At 32.5% G+C, this 17,368-nt stretch overlaps 1 protein-coding gene across 1 annotated transcript; it reads left to right on the top strand.

Annotated features, from left to right (window-relative positions):
- Positions 1-2,532: 2,532 nt before the first annotated feature.
- Positions 2,533-5,475, top strand: LOC107901721 (uncharacterized). The gene is made up of 6 exons (XM_016827825.2): positions 2,533-2,847; positions 3,371-3,424; positions 3,885-3,988; positions 4,837-4,875; positions 4,967-5,116; positions 5,212-5,475. Exons 1-5 carry the CDS (start codon positions 2,763-2,765, stop codon positions 5,108-5,110), a joined length of 426 nt encoding a protein of 141 aa, XP_016683314.1. The 5' UTR covers positions 2,533-2,762; the 3' UTR covers positions 5,111-5,116; positions 5,212-5,475.
- Positions 5,476-17,368: the final 11,893 nt, after the last annotated feature.

The raw sequence follows: 17,368 nt of genomic DNA, 5'->3' as shown, positions 1-17,368 counted from the left end.
ACCTTTTACAATTTCACCATAAAAAAAACGTGCACTAAAAATATCGCGTTATTCATCTTCAACAAAATTTTTTAACTCTTCTACTAAACACAACAATTTCTCTCTTTTCTTCTCTTCTAGTTCAACTCTTACAAAAACGCCTTAATATATCTATATATGTTGAACAACCAAGTGGTGGAGCCATAAAGAATAACTCCACCAAAATAAAATATCAATTTTTAAATTTTTAGATTAAAAAAACACATTTAAAAAAGAAATTACACTGGTAATAAAGTGGTGGCTCCATTTAGAATGGCTCCACCAAATAAAATATTATTTTTTACAAAATTAAATATAAAAAAATAGATTAAAAAAGTCTTGAAATGACCTGGTGACACCATTTAGAATGGCTCCACCAAAAAGAATATACATTTAAAATTTTAAAAAACAAATAATAAACAAAAAGAAAAAAAAGGACACAAATCAAATTAAAAGAAATGATCGTGGCAGACATTGGAAACTGGTGGCACCAAATTATTTGGCTCCACTAGAAAAAGGAATATTTTAAAGCCCCTCATTTTTTAGAAATTATAGTATTTCCCTAGTATTTATACATGTGGCGCCATTCTACATGGCTCCACCAAAAAATGATTTTTTTATCCGGTTGCTGACATGGCATGTTGGTGGTGCCAAACTCTTTGGCTCCACCAACTTTCACTATAGATTTTAGGTCATTTACGTGTTTAATAAAAAATGTGGGTCATTTACGTAATTAATCAATTTTTTAAGGTTATTTTTATAAAAAAAGCTGTAGAAGAGTATGATGCTAAGAAATTATTTTAAGTGATAGAATTATTAACACATAAGAATAGTAAAGTGAATTGTTAAGACATTAAGTGAATAATTATAATATGATAGACTTAATGGAATTGTTTTTATAACTTTGATAGTAGTTTCAATCTTATAAATTTGATTGAGAATCAAATAGTGTTGAAATGGAAATAGAAGCATAGAAATAATAGTGAATTTCATGATATAGTAATTAAATTGCATAAAGTGTAAATATAGTATTTTATTGTGAATATATGATGCTAAGAGTTGAGAATAAGTTATATGATTGAATGATTGATGAATGAAGTAAAAAGTGGAATAGGAAGTAGGTAATAGACTACAATGGAAATTGAAAACTTGGAGAAATTGAGAAAAACAGGGGGCATGTCACGACGTGGCCATCTAACGTCGCGACAATGCCTCTGATGTCAAAAAAAAAAAAAGAGTTTGTAAACAAAACCGATGTGGTTGATAAAACTTAAATAGATCTAACAAAAGCTTGGGTAAAGCTTGAAATGTAATTTATAAATTTAATAGTAACTACAAATTGTTCTGTTAACTTGATTAGGAAGAGTCATTGAATTGAATTTATCTGAAATTGCTTCAGCAATGAATGTAACATTCCGATGCTGGGTCCCGCAGAGTGGGTCGAGTATGAGGGTGTTGCAATAAGGGTTTGTAATTGTGGGGTGAGAATATACGAAGCAAGTTTTATTTTGGTTTCAGCTTTCGTCTTTTCTTCTTTTTGATAAACATAAAAAAGTTTTAACAAATGGAAAACACAGAAAAATTACGTTAAAAGATATGGAGAAGGGACAAAAACAGAGCGAGAAGCAGAAGAGAATGGAAAATAAAATATATGCGTGTTCAAACGGTTAACTGATCAGTTAACCAAATCGAACTAGTGTTAACCGAATTAATTAAACTTTTTAATCCTTTAACCATTAACCGAACCGAAATTTTTTCAAAAAAATTTAACCAAACCAAAATTTTTCAGTTAATTCGGTCAGTTAACTGAATTAATCGAAATTTATATGTTTTATTTTATTTTTTGTTAAAACAAGTATAGAACATATCAAAAAAATAAATTGATAATGTTTATTTGATCGAATTGACCGAATTAGTAATAGTGTAATACATAAAATATATAATATTATTTATTTAGTTCGGTTAATTACCTAATTTCGAGTCGAATTAACCGTTAACCGAAATTTCAAAAAACTTTTAACCGACCTCCGACAAAATTAGACTGATTTGTTCGGTTTTAATCGAAGTTTGAATACCCCTACTTACCGTTACACCGTTAACGACAATTAACGACTTAGTGACTAAAATGTTATAATACATTAAGGTAAGTGACTAAAACGAAATATTTTAAACATAAGTGACTAAATATAACCTACAATAAATGAGAATAATTAGAATAATTATTTTAATAGTTTAGCTATTACCGTGTCTCCTGGAAGTTTGGAACATAGAACTTTCTGCTTCTGCCTTTAGGAAAGGAGCAGAAGCCACAAATGACGTGGAGCCTTACTAGTCGTTGATTTTAAAAAGTATTACTGCACTTTGAAATATTTAAACTCTAAAACCTTAGTGATAATATTGTACAAGAAATAATATAAATATAAATTCAAACTCTAAAAATAAGTAATTGAAAAAGGGAACCACAAATTGTAAGTAGAACATGAAAAATAGTTTCACCATAAAAAATATAGATAATATTTCCGTCAAAGAAAAGTTATAATGTATTACCTAAGTAAAGAAAATCCAAGGAACCAAAATGCAGGGCGGTCGTAGTTCCCAAGACAACACATAATTACCAAACTACCCTTTATTGCCATAGCCTATATCGATGCGATGCCCCAAGCTTTAAAAATTAAAACCAAAGCTGCAAATTCGTCCGGTCGGAGACGCCGCGTTTGGAGAGAGAGAGAGAGAGGGGAAAGGAAATGGAAAACGTGATTCCTCAGCAATGGGCTTCTCCTTGTGGAAATCAATGCACTCACAAATACGCTGCTCTCATGCAAATTCCTTGTATTACTTACTTTTCTTTTTTCCTCTTTTAAACAATACCATTCTTTTTATTATTTTCTAATAATTCGGGATGGAATTGGATAAGCTTGCCGATCCTTTCAATTTGGATTTCATAGATCTTGGTTTTTTTTTTGTGTATTTTTTTAAAATTGTTTACATTTGAAGTTTCTTCATTCAAGGTACCGTTTAATTCGTTAGTGTCTAGGTGTTTTGATGCTTTATTTGTTGTGATTGAGAGGATTTCTTTTACTGTTTTTGAATGGATACTCTATCTCTGTTGCAAGTTTTGGGTGTAAATTTATAATAATGTGAGTTATAAATAGGCTATTATTGTGTATTTGTTGGTCAGATGTCCAAATTACTTTGTTTACTCAATCGGTTGCTTATAATATTAATTTGGGATTCTCTTCATTTTAATCTCCACTTTTTTTTTTTGAATTGTGAGCAATGGTTGATTTATCTGAGAAATCTTTTTGCATGTCATCGATTTATTAACGTTGCTAACTATCACGAATTCTTGTAGGGAGAGTGTTCTGCAAAAAAGGGTGTAATGCGGATGGAGACACTTGGGAAGAGTGTAAGCAGTTTTGTTTGAGCTATTTCTTATGATTTAAGAACCATTTCCGAGGATAGAGTTGTATGTTTCATGGAATCTGGTTTAGTCAGTGTTTTGATGTTCCTTGTTCGGCTTTCTGGTGCTTATTTCATATTTGCAATGAATTAGTCTCGTCAAGGATCTGACTGAAACATGAGTTCCAGTTATGATTTCACCTTCATTCCTTTTGATACGAAAAATGTGCCAACTTGTAATGAAGAATGGACAACATTCTTATCACATGTTCTTGAAAATGATGTCTTGTTATTGATTAAAGTATCAAGCATTCAATTCTCTCTCGATTATTCACTTTAGAAGGATTTCATCAAGTGGAAGAGTTCTTTAACCAACCTTAACAAAAAAGTTGTTTTCTTACACTGGCGAAACAACATATCATTTATAACTGATTATATCTTAATTTTTATGATAATGTACGTTTCAGGTTTAGCAGAGTGCGATGAGATATGCTATAAGGATCCTGTATTAAAGGATCAGCAATGGAGTGCTTACATCGATCGCTCCCCTGGAGCTGTCAATTACTCTCAGGTATTGAATCTTGTGGCCATTCTGTGTGTCCCCTTTTCTCACTTTTAGTGACCCTAGATTTTTGTCATTTAATTCATACATTTTCAGGTCTAATATGGTTGAACTGCTGTTTATTTGGTCATTGGTTGTTAGTGCTGGTTTTTGTGTTTCCTCTTTTTGTTTTTTTACACTGGTTTGCAATTGCTTTTTAGTGTTAGACAGGTTGAGCCACAACAAATTTAGTCTTTATGTGTATCGAGGGTGATATACTCCCGTAGATGCCTTTTAAGGCATTCTGGAGTTGATAACCAGTGATGCTGCTTGATTAAATTTGGAATGATCTTGGAATTGCAATGAATCAAACAAAACGTGGTATATATACTTGAAATTATTGTGCAAAAAAAGGGAAATCTGTTACAATGACAACTTTTCCCAATAGCACCTCAGGTACTGCCTCTGTGCTAGTAAAGCCAACTCTACTTGTCTTGCTTCTAGACTTCATAAAACAGGATATGCTTTTGCTTTTTGCAAGCTTCTTGTCGGAAATGATGAGGATCATAGTCACATGGAAGCTTCTCGAGAGGTGGCTTATTCCATCATCGTGATTATGCTTTGCTTAATTCGGTACTTCCAAAGAGAGATTTATAATGGTTTGCACAACAGTGAGACACCAAATTAAAGGTGGAAAGTGCTATAGTTTAAAGAACAGTAATAGTGGTAGTGAATTCTTGAAACATTTTGTAATTGAAAGCATAAGGATGTATCATTGGATAAATTATAGGAATTCGTAATATGGATTAGTGAAAGAAAGCAATATTTTTGGTCAAACAATATACTATTAAATTCATTGTTCTTTTTTCTTCATACAGGACTGCTTCAATGCTTGTGTAACTGGCTGTGGTTATAAGGTTGGTTCGACACCATGAATTTGAAGGACTTATCATTTGCTTTCTTCACCTATGTTTTATCCGCAATTTGATGCTTCTTTATATATTGCAGTTTGAAATTTGTAAAGAGAAAGTTGATCAAGTCAGACCAAGACCATTACCATCCGAGCCTCTTCCAGAGGTGAAACCACCAACCTCGCCTGCAGCCACTAAACCTGATGAACCCGCTGAAGATGTACCAAGTACTTCAGCGTAGCTAGAGGTGAAACATAAAAGTTCTTATTAGATGAATAGTCTGCTAGGAGAGATTCATAACGTTGCTAACATTCTACTATTGATCGATAAAATCTTGTCCAGGGCCGTTTGTGAAGAAACATATATATTTTTCTTCTGTAGTTTGCCCCTTGTCAGTTGCCACCTTATATAACCCTTCAACATCTCTGCAAATTGATATGGGAAGGCGATATAGGCGTCCAATTTTGTTAATCATGGCATAATGGAAAAGGTTTTTTGATATTTTGATGATTTGGTAATTTTGATATTCTGAATGAAACATTGGAATCTTTGGTCTGCTCCTTTACGAGCCAAGATTGAAGCTCGGAATGCAAGAATTCTTTTAAACTTGCCTTTTGCTTTCTATGCGCTTTCGATGGATCATTAATAGATGGTTGGTAGGATAGCAATGACACCTGACTTGCGTTTTGCGGATTTGGATAAAATTTCTATTCCGATAATTCTAATTATTATTTCGGGTCAATGTGGTGTTAAATTTCATATATCCAAATCTACTTAGAGGATGTTCAAATTGCTTTATTTTTTAAAATTTTTATTTAAAAAAGGCTTATTAGTGAAAAAATAAAAATAAAATCAATTAAGTCTTTAACAAAAGTTGAGCTTTTAATGGATGAAAAATTAAACAATCAAGTCCCCTCATTAATATTGATTAGGTTTTATTTAAGCTTCGTTGATGTTGTTGATAAACCAATTGAGTAGTGACATGTGACAATTATGTGTATATCATGTTGATGTGACATTTTGTCACGTAAACAAATATTTTTTTAAAAAAATAAAAATCATAAAAATAATTATTTTAAAAAATCACATCTAGAATGAACTTAAACAAAATAAAACTTTTTTAAAAAATAAAAATTATAAAAAATAATTATTTTTAAAAAATCACATCTAGAATGAACTTGAACAAAATAAAACGTATGGAAAACTTATTAAAATTAAAATTAATATAAAAAATAATTATAATAAGTTATAAAAACTTATTAAAGTTGATAAAAATTATTAAAAGTCACGCTAGGAATGAACTTGGACAAGCGATTGCTCAAATGCATTTGAACCCAAGCAAATGATTGTTCAAGTTTGTTTCAAGAATGGTTCTTAAAATTTTTCTAAATATTTTTTCATTTTAAAAATAAATTTAATAATTTTTAAATAATTTTGTGCCAAAAATTAATTTCTAAATAATTTTTCTATAATTTTTAACAATTATTTAAAATAGCACATGTAGGATGAACCTGGACAGCCGTTTGTCTAGGTTCATCATAGATGTATTTTTTAAATAATTATTATTTAATTTTTTAGGATTTTCTATTTTTTAAAAAGGATTTGCTGACATGGTAAAATGTGCACATGACTGCTACATGTTTTCGTCCAATTGGTCTGTCAACCACACCAACAAAACTTAATGGTCAAACTTGGTCAACACTAACAGAAGGGCTTAATTGATTTATTTTTTATCATTTACGGGCTCAATTGAATGCTAAATTTTGTTGAGGGCTTAATTTATTTTTTGATTTTTCACTGAATAAGCCTTTAAAAATACTTTTTTGTTTACTAAATCTAGATACTTTGCAAATTTCGATATAGGACTTAATTAATTGGGATTTGGACAATAGTAATACTTGAATTATTTGTGGATAATAAATGGGCTTCAATTTTAAAGTAAATTTTCATATTTGAAATTGGATTTTATTGAAATTGAAAGGTTAAAATATTTTGTTAGTCTTTATACTTTGACAAAATTTGAGATTTAGTCCATTTACATAAAAAGTTAGAAATTAAGTCTTTTAATTGTTTTGATTTTTTAAGGAACTATTTTGATTTAAAAATATTAGTTAATTTATTAAAATCATAAGTATTTTTTTCAAAATTTGTCAATTGGGCATGGTGATTATGTAACACTTTTTACCTGAAATGAATCGATATGTCCCAAGCAAGAGATGTCACATTTGGACACTAAAGCTAACTTGTAACACCACTTACTTGACCTGATCGCTGGATTCGAATAACGGAATGTTACATTCTTTGCAAAAGCAACCCACATGAAATAAGTTCTGTAACACCCTAAACCCAATCTAGACGTCCAGACCAAGTCTAGAGAGTTACATCAACGATACTAAAAATACCACATTTATAACGCAGTCAAAATGAACCATTCATCATATAGAATCCATCACATCACATAACTAAGTATATAATATTCCCAAATACCATGACATCATAAAATATCGAGATTTCTAATAGTAATACTTAGAAGAAAGATAAAAGCTTGACCGAGCTCCCGCAACGCAGACCCGTTCAAGTCTGAAAACCACCTGAAATCCAATCAATAACAAAGTGAGTTGCAAACTCAGTGCATAAAAGAAGTTGGTTTAGCTAGAACACATTTATAAGATAGTTCCTGAATCCCAAGATTTAGTTTAGTAAGATAAGCAATATCAATTTAGATTCAGGACAGATAAGTTGCATATACATAAGCAATTTCAGTTTCATATACAGAACATGTCAGATTCAGATGCAAATATTCCTACCCCTATTCGCTGCACACCGTCTTCGGCCATCCCAACACACCGTTAAGGGCGTTCAATGCTTTCATATACAGAACATGTCAGATTCAGATGCAGATATTCCTACCCCTATTCGCTACACACCGTCTTCGGCCATCCCAACACACCGTTAAAGGCGTTCAATGCCCAACCAACCGTTAAGGGCATTCAATGCCCAACCAACCCTACACATCATAGAGTGTCTGTCTGACACGTTTACAGAGGTGTAGCTTAGCTGCTTGATCGAAATACGACAAAACGCCAAATTCAGATTTATACGTATTGTGGCTTAGCCACTAATTCAAAGCAGATTACTTCCTTCTTCATAATATCCCAACCCATGAAAATGCAGAATAAAAATATTCACAATATGTGTTTAGTCATTTTAAATTATTTCACAATTAGATAGTACAATTTAATATCAGAAATAACTATCACAGTGCACATACAATTATATTGTTCGTATGTCAGTCATAGAATACCAGAGAGTCCTCGTACAATCAAATTCAGATCATTCATATATTAGGGAGGTTAATATTAGTGTTAGGCAACACTCACAGCCTCAAAAACAGAATTCAGACCCTATTTATATGCCACACGGCTTGGACACATGCCCGTGTCCTTGCCCATGTGACTCACACGGCCTGGGGAGACGTCTATATCCTCTGCCCATATGGTTCAAAAATGTAAACAGTGAGTTATACGCCCTGAACACACGCCCGTGTCCTTACCCGTGTGACCCACACGGCCTGGGAACACGCCTATGTTCCTGGCCGTGTGGCCCTAAGTCACAAACAGAGAGTTACACGGCCTAGACACACGCTCGGGTTTGTTGCCTGTGTGAACCCTACACTAACATGGCCACACACGGCCTGGACACACGCCCGTGTGCCTTGCCCGTATGGCTCCAATTCAATGAACAATGAGTTACACAGCCAAGCATATGGCCGTGTGGCGTACATGGCCTGGGTACAAGCCCATGTACCTAGTCGTATGCATCGACAACCACGTTTTCTGGCGTCTAAAATTTGCAGAATTTAAGGTTTTTGGTATGCACCTGAAGAGATTTCGAAGCAACAACAACGAGGAGGATCTCTGAAGCCTAAAACAAGCAATCAATTACACAATTAAGCCATTTTATTGATAATTATTCCCAATTACACACCTAATGCCTAAGTCGAAAGTTTCGACACGAAACCTTCAATTGACCCAATACCTACAAAAAATTCAACAATCGCTGGAATTGGCGTGTTGCTATTCACCACTTCTGATATTTCTGCCTAAATAGCAAAACAACAATCATCTATCAACGATTCTCATAAAACATTTAATACTTAACTTAGAGCAACTTACAAAGAACAAAAAAAAACACTGTGCAGACAACGAATTGGATGTGGCTTACTCAATAGCCTTTTGATTGATACGATTTACAGTGTATAACTTCGACTAGACCGTAATTACTTACGACCACAATTAGAATGAAGAAAAAATAAAAGAAAAAGAAAAATAAAGAAGAAGGAGATGACAAATTTAAAATTCAAATAACTTCCCATCAGACTTCTAACGTTTGGAAAAAATATTCCCTATCGCGTACTCTGAGATTCGAACATGGGACCAGACAATATAGATACTTAATCACAAAAGTAGAGCACAGAACCAACAGGCTCATTCTTAACATAAGTTTACACTGAATTGAACTTAAGTATGTAGTGCCTCATTAAAGGTTGTTTAAAAAAATACCAAAAATTTTAATGATGTGACACTCGAACTCCAGACCTTAAACATAAAAGCAGAGTACAAAACCACAGATATAGTGATTTAATTACTATAAATTCTCACCATTAAATTCTCAAATTTTTAGGGTGTTACAAATTCAAACTTAAATACAATTTATATAATTAAAAATCTCAAACCATACATACATAGTAAATTGAGATCATTAAGGACCTAATTATGAAAATCTAGACATGATGGGATTAGATTGTAAAATTCCAAAGTTTTAATGTTAGTATAAAAATTCATAGTTGGAATCCATACCGTATCGATACCTTATTAAAAATCGATACTAATTTATGAATCTATTTTCTTTGCAAATCAATGTATCGATATTTATCAACTGGTATCGATATTTTATGAAAAAGTATCGATACTCATATAAACATCGATACCATTTTGGCATTCTGTTTACTTTAAAAACTGTTCATATAGTCAAGTATCGATATCAAATGCCAAAATATTGACACTTGAGCTTAGAAATGGTAAAATCCTATCTTTAAAATGTTTTTCATGCCAAAATCACCTAGAATTCAATTAGATACAATCATAGACACAATAACTTCCAACTATGAATAAACCTATTAATAAACAACATAATCACATACTTACCAATTTTACTAACAATTCAAAAACACCAAATACATGTCGAATACATCATTTAAATCAACCAAACCAATATGCCATTAAAATACCTCAACATGACTAACTAAGCATGCATCACTTAACCTTCCAAGACATGATAAAACATTCAAATTCACATATAAGACATACACCAAATATTGCCATCCATTGCAAGACCAAAACCATGTACCAACCATCATTTTCACAACTATGCATTAACCAAATACACACCTAGCATATTAACTTCTCAACTATCAAACCATTATGCACATAACCAAACTACTTTACTAAGATAAAATCAATTTGACCATTTCCATCAACCACATATATAAACACTTATACACATAACATTCAAATACCATCAAGATACAAAATGATCATATTAACCTAAAGAATTCCTAGGTGCATGCCAAGAAAAAAGTTTAAAACATCACCAACACTTGAGTTCGGGATTGTCATTGGATGCTACGTCAACGATCGAATTGTAAAGTGTAACAACCCAATTTTGACCATAATCGGACATAGTGGTTTCGGGACCACAAATCCAAGTCAAAAAAATATTTTAAAATTATTTTTGGTATTTGCAGTATGTGAATTACTATGTGTGAAAATTTCGTATGAAAATTTAATTGTTTGAGTGCTCAATTTGATAAAATGACTTAATTGTGTAAAATGGAAATTTAGGGGGTCAAATTTAAAAGCACCGAATTGTTGTTATCTTTTAAAAATGAGGGTTTTAAATGGAAATTAGGCCATTTAGTTGATAATGGGCGGCAATGGTCAATATTTCCCTTAAGTTATATGTTTTGTAATTTATTTAATTAGGTTAAAATAGTAAATTAAAAAATGCATGATAATATATGTTAATTAAAAAAAAACAAATTACAAACCATGTTCTCATCTTCCCTAAGCCGAAACTAAGAAAAGAAAAGAAAGAAAAAACTCAAGCAAGGGATAGGCTATTAGAAAGCTTGATTTAAGGTTGGTTTTGTTTCGATTTTTGATAATTTTGATGTTTTTGAGATTGTTGCTTCGAATACTTCAAAACCCATGTTTTAATTTTGTGAATTGTTGATGATTTTGAAATGTGCCATTGATGAATGCTTGAGCTTTGTGTTGGTTGATGATGAAATATGAAAGATTTGTGAAAGATTAACATGTTTTATCTTTGAATTTTTGGTGAAATTGAGTAATTAGGGCTAAATTGTGAAAATAAAATTTTGAGGGACTAAAAGGTGAAATAAATGAAACGTGCGGACTTGTATGAACACTAGGAACATTCGACCCTAGTATGGTGTGTTTATATTTTGTGTATTTTGTGTTTTGTGCAAAAAGGACTAAATTGCAAAAAGATTAAAATGTTAGGGGTAAAATGGTGAATTTCCCATTTATGTATTTTTGGATTTAATTGAATGATTTGATGAATAAAAAGGCTAAATTTGAAAATGTTTAGATCAAGAAACGAAGAAAACATAATTAGATCGGGGAAAATCGAAGATAATCGAGTAGTCGATCGTGTTCGTCGATATCCAAGGTAAGTCAATTAGAAATTAAATGTTATTTAAATTGAATAAATATTTATTTATAATACAAATGATAATCTGAAACTTAAAATATGTAATTTGAATAAAATTTTGTTATTTTTCTATTTGATAGCCAAATATATGAGATGGTCTTGGTTGGTTGATTTTAATGATACAAATTATAGGTATGTTAGCTAAATATGCTTTAAGTTCAATGATATGAAACCAGCAGTAGAATATATATATGTACATAGATATGCAAATCGAATGTAAGGCTTATTCCTTGGGTTGAATTTAAAGTTATGAGTTACAAATAAATGGTTCAAAAGTATATTACAAGTTCTCGAGTTAAAATTAATATTATGAATTACTTATATTTTTATGCATGTGGTTCGAACATGTATATATATATTCAAGTTCCTAAGTTGGAAATTAATGTATGAATTTTATTTACATAGGGGAGTTCGAACATAGGTTACAAAACCTTTTGTGCTGAATGTAATATTTTTGAGTTATACCTATGTGGTCCGAATGTAAGTTTACTATGAAGAATCGAATATAGTCCAATGTTACGGATATACAGTTATTGAGCAATATTTATGTAATTATAAAGAACTATACGAAAGATCATATTTGTATTTGAGATTCTCAGGCTTGTGCCTAGCAGGCTTAATGCTGGTGAAATATTTAGACTTTACTTCTAGTAGGCTTAATGCCGGTGTATGGAAGCAAGCTTTAAGCCTAGCAGGCTATGTGCCGGTGAATTTATTCAAAACATGTGTTCAGAAAGTTCTTGTCAATGTAATATTAATTACAGTTGGACATGTGAATGAAATTTATTTGCAGGTATGTATTAGTTAAATGAATGAATGGAAATAAGGTAAGTTGTCTATTTGGAATGAAATAAGTGATTGTAATATCATAAGTTATCATGTTTATTTAGAGATGTAAATTGGCTTAGTTGATAACTAAGCTACCATAATGAAGGCTTATATATTTATATATAAATGAATTAAGGTCTGTTTAGATTAATAGAAAAGTATATGAAATTAAAAGTGTAACCAAGAGATGTATATTATCTTTATAAATAAGTTAATTGCTCTTTTATTTATTTAGTTAAATTTTATTTATGCTATTGATTTACTAAGCTCTCAATGGCTTACTGTATGTGTTTGTGTCTGTTTATTTCTGTCTTATAGATTTTGAGGTTGTTACGAGCTCAGGGATCGTCAGTAAAACTTATCACACTATCGGCAAATTACGGTATCTTAAGCTGAAATTTTCTTTGAAACTATGGCATGTATAGACTAAGAATAGTTTGAAATTGTTTATTTTGAAAGTAGATATGTATTAAAGCCATGCGAATATGGCTTAATTATCTTGCCTTATTCGGTTTTGGATTGGATTGATGATCATGCATATTTTGATTTTGGTTCGGCATTATATAAATTATACAAAGTAAATGAATGTTGTGTGCGGTTTGTTTGAATTAGGTATATGATGAATATAGTTATATAACTTGATTATCGATGGAAATGTGCAATGTTATAGAATTGTATTTAGTCATGAATTAAAATTCCTTGCAAGTGATTCACGAATAGGTAATTATGTGTAAGCAAATTTAATTTTGGTATATATATTTGATAAGTAAAGTTGGTCATATGATTTATGACATTTAGAGTTAAAGTGAATAATTATTTGTATATGTGTTCGGTTTAGATTTAGGATAATGTTAAATATAATGTTTCATAGAATAGATGAGCAATCCGTTTGATATATATTTATAATGGTAATGTTGAATACTTATGTGTGGTAAATGATATGAGATCATTGGATTAATGAATTTTTGATTTGTGCATAGATTGTTTTCGAATATGATATGTGCTAAATTGGCATTCATAAATATCGTATATGTAAATGGAATGTATTGAAATTTGTTTAATTCAAGTATATAGGTGGCTTTGAGATTTATTCGATGTTTACGTTATATTGATAAGCAGGTGTTATATTCTAATTGATGTAAAGGTATATTTGATTAAAACAAGGAAACATAAGTTTAATATTAGTTGATTATATAAATAAATAATTATGTTCGAATATACCTAGATTAGTTAATTTAGTTTGAGTTGATAGGAACACAACCTTATTTAAATTTGAATAGTTCATTAAGTGCATTTAGCATTTAAAGTAAGAAATGCAAATTTGATATAATGTGAATTGTACTTGTGTTTTTAATATTAAATGTGATCAGAACATTTGTGCGTTTCGTAGTAACGACTAAGGTATATATATATGTCATAACATGATTTATTATATGATTAAATTGATAAGTAGTACTTGCGTCATTAGGAATTTGATAAGTTGACATATGTTCTATTGCTTAAATGTAAGTTGTTTGAATAAGTAATTATAATTTTTTAATAGTGTTTTGGTAAATTATGACTTTATAATTAAATCTATTTGTGAATAGTTAAACCAGTCAAAGTAATAAAAGCAACATTGTTCTTGAGTGACTAAGAATATTCAATAATTGTGTTTTAATGTGTTATGTTCAGTAATGCCTCGTAACCCTAATCCAGCGATGGATACGGGTTAGGGGTGTTACATTTTATTGGTATTAGAGCTACGATTTAGTCGGTTCTAGGACTAACGTAGCGCGTGTAAGTCTAGCTATACATGTCATATTTTTTATACTGCGATAGTGTGATGACTTCTGACATCTGAAAATGTGTTCTCGTATAGTAATGGATCCCGATAGAGCTGTAGCTGATGTTGTTAAGAGTATAGCACCTGCTCCCACGCAAGGGGCAGAGCCAGTAGTTTCTAGACCGACCTTGAGTAACTAGGAGGGAGAGGCTAAACAAGCCTTTTTCCAAATGATGAACGACTGGTTTACTCAATATATCCGGACTAATCCGGCTGCACAACAACCTCCACCACCGACTAATCCATCTCCGATACCTGTGGTACCTCAGATGATTGATCTGATGAGATTTAATAAGCCCCCTGTTGATAAAATTAGAAAATGCGTGGCCGAAGAATTCAGGGCCATAGTTAATGATGATGTTGAGTGGTCTAGATTTTGGCTCGATAACACTATCCGTGTATTCGGAGAATTGTCATGTACGCCCGATGAGTGTTTGAAATGTGCCATGTCTTTGTTACATGATTCTGCCTATCATTAGTGGAACACTTTAGTGTCGGTTGTGCTGAAAAAGCTGGTCACCTGGAACTCTTTCAGATTGAGTTCCACAAGAAATATATCAGTTAGAGATTCATTAATCAGAAACGAAAAGAATTTCTTGAACTTAAACAAGGTCGTATGACTATCATTGAATACAAGCGGGAATTTGTGAGACTCAGTAGATATGCCCGAGAGTGTGTTTCGACTGAAGCTACAATGTGTAAACGATTCGAAGACGGGCCGAATGAAGACATTAAACTGTTAGTTGGCATACTTAAGATAAAAGAGTTTGTGATACTAGTTGAACGAGCTTGCAAAGCTAAAGAACTCAGGAAAGAGAAAAGAAAAGCTAACTTTGAAGCTAGAGATTCCCATAAAAGAACATTCAGTAAATCATTTCAGTCGACCTTAAAGAAATTCAGAGAGGATCATAACCGATCTAAAGCTACTGCAGTGTTTTCTAGACCAGATCGAGATCGACCTCTTGTGAGTTCACGAGCCACTTCAGTTGCTAGTGTTGGCAATGTTCGACAGAATAGATCAGAGTGCAAACATTGTGGTAAATGGCATCCTAGAGATTGCAGATTGCATGATCAGTCTTGTTTTAAGTGTGGATCAAAGGATCATTTTATTCGGCAGTGTCCAATGATAGCCGAGCAAAACACTGTTCAGAGTACTAGACCGAGTAATGTGTCAGTACGAGGTAGACCACCCAGACATACAAGTAATGCAAGTGGTAGTCAGAGAGGGACAAAAGACACGACAGTTAGATCTGAAGCTCGTGCACCTGCAAGAGCATATGCTATACACGCTCGCGAGGAAGCTTCTTCCCCAGAAGTCATTACTGGTACTTTCACTCTCTATGATACTAATGTTATTGCACTGATTGATCTTGGTTCGACTCATTCATATTTGTGTGAGACTTTAGTATCCAGTAAGACTTTGCCTGTTGAGTCTACTGAGTTTGTAATTAGAGTATCAAACCCCCTGGGATGGTGTGTTTTGGTTGACAAAGTGTGTAAGAATTTTCCGTTGATGATTCGAGATTCATGTTTTCCGGCTGATTTGATGTTGTTGCCATTCGAAGAGTTTGATATTATTCTGGGTATGGACTGGTTGACTTTACACGATGTTGTGGTAAATTGTAAAAGGAAGACTATTGATTTGAGATGTCAGAATGATAAGATTATTCAGGTTGAATCTAATAATTTGAATGGTTTACCAGCTGTGATATCTTCGATGTTAGCTCAGAAGTATGTGAGAAATGGCTGCCAAGCTTACTTTGCATATCTGATTGATAGTAAAGTGATTGATAAGAAGATTGAATCAGTACCAGTTGTGTGTGAATATCTGGATGTATTTCCTGAAGAGTTGCCGGGGTTGCCACTGATTAGAGAGGTAGAGTTTGGGATTGAGTTAGTACCAGGGACGACTCCGATATCTATAACTCTGTACAGAATGACACCTACAGAACTAAAGGAATTGAAAGCTCAGTTGCAAGAGTTGATAGATAGGGGTTTTGCGAGACCGAGTTTCTCTCCTTGGGGAGCACCAGTTTTGTTTGTAAAAAATAAAGACAGAACGATGAAAATGTGCATTGTTTACTGGCTGCTCAATAAGGTGACTATAAAGAATAAATATCTGTTGCCACGTATTGATGACTTGTTCGATCAGCTAAAAGGGGCTTTAGTGTTTTTGAAGATAGATTTGAGATCGGGTTACTATCAGTTATGAGTTAGAGACTCCGATGTGCCTAAAATTGCTTTCCAAGCAAGATACGGACACTATGAGTTTTTGGTTATGCCTTTCGGACTTACTAATGCACCCGCTATTTTCATGGATTTGATGAATTGGATCTTCAGACAGTATCTAGATCAATTTGTGGTAGTATTCATAGATGATATTTTGATCTACTCTCGTGATGAAACCGAGCATGCCGAACATCTGAGACTTGTGTTACAGACTTTTCGAGATAAATAGTTGTATACAAAGTTCAGTAAATGTGAGTTCTGGTTACGTGAAGTCAGCTTTCTAGGCCATGCTGTATCAGCATTGGGTATTTGGGTTGATCCGAGCAAAATTTTAGCTATATTGGATTGGAAACCTCCAAGGAATGTCTCAGAAGTTTGAAGCTTTCTGGGGCTCGCTGGTTACTAGAGACGGTTCGTGAAAGGATTTTCTATGATTGTAACCCCGATGACGAAGCTATTACAGAAAGATGTTAAATTCGAGTGGTCAGAAAAGTGCCAGAAAATTTTTGATCAGTTGAAAGCCCTTTTGACCGAAGCTCCAGTACTAGTTCAGCCAAAGACAGGTAACGAATTTGTTATTTTTAGCGATGCATTTTTAAACGATTTGGGTTGTGTTTTGATGCAGGAAGGAAAAGTTATAGCTTATGCCTCGAGACAGTTAAAGCCACATGAAAAAAAGTATTCGGCGCATGATCTTGAATTGGCCGCTATTGTGTTTGCTTTGAAAATATGACGCCACTATTTGTTCAGTGAAAAATGTCATGTTTATTCTGATCACAAAAGCCTGAAATATTTGATGACTCAGAAGGATCTGAGTTTGAT

This window comes from Gossypium hirsutum, chromosome D06 (genome assembly GCF_007990345.1).
Source record: "Gossypium hirsutum isolate 1008001.06 chromosome D06, Gossypium_hirsutum_v2.1, whole genome shotgun sequence".
In the NCBI taxonomy this organism is placed as follows: Eukaryota; Viridiplantae; Streptophyta; class Magnoliopsida; order Malvales; family Malvaceae; genus Gossypium; species Gossypium hirsutum.
Note: the sequence above shows the minus strand (reverse complement) of the source record. Positions and strands in the feature narration are given on the sequence as shown.

What these genes read in the sequence shown, in the direction of transcription:
- LOC107901721 (XM_016827825.2), top strand. Translation starts at nt 2,763, where the DNA reads ATGGAAAACGTGATTCCTCAGCAATGGGCTTCTCCTTGTGGAAATCAA. An exon ending in GAGCTGTCAATTACTCTCAG is followed by an intron (nt 3,989 to 4,836) that starts GTATTGAATCTT and finishes TTCTTCATACAG; the next exon opens with GACTGCTTCAATGCTTGTGT. An exon ending in TAACTGGCTGTGGTTATAAG is followed by an intron (nt 4,876 to 4,966) that starts GTTGGTTCGACA and finishes TATATATTGCAG; the next exon opens with TTTGAAATTTGTAAAGAGAA.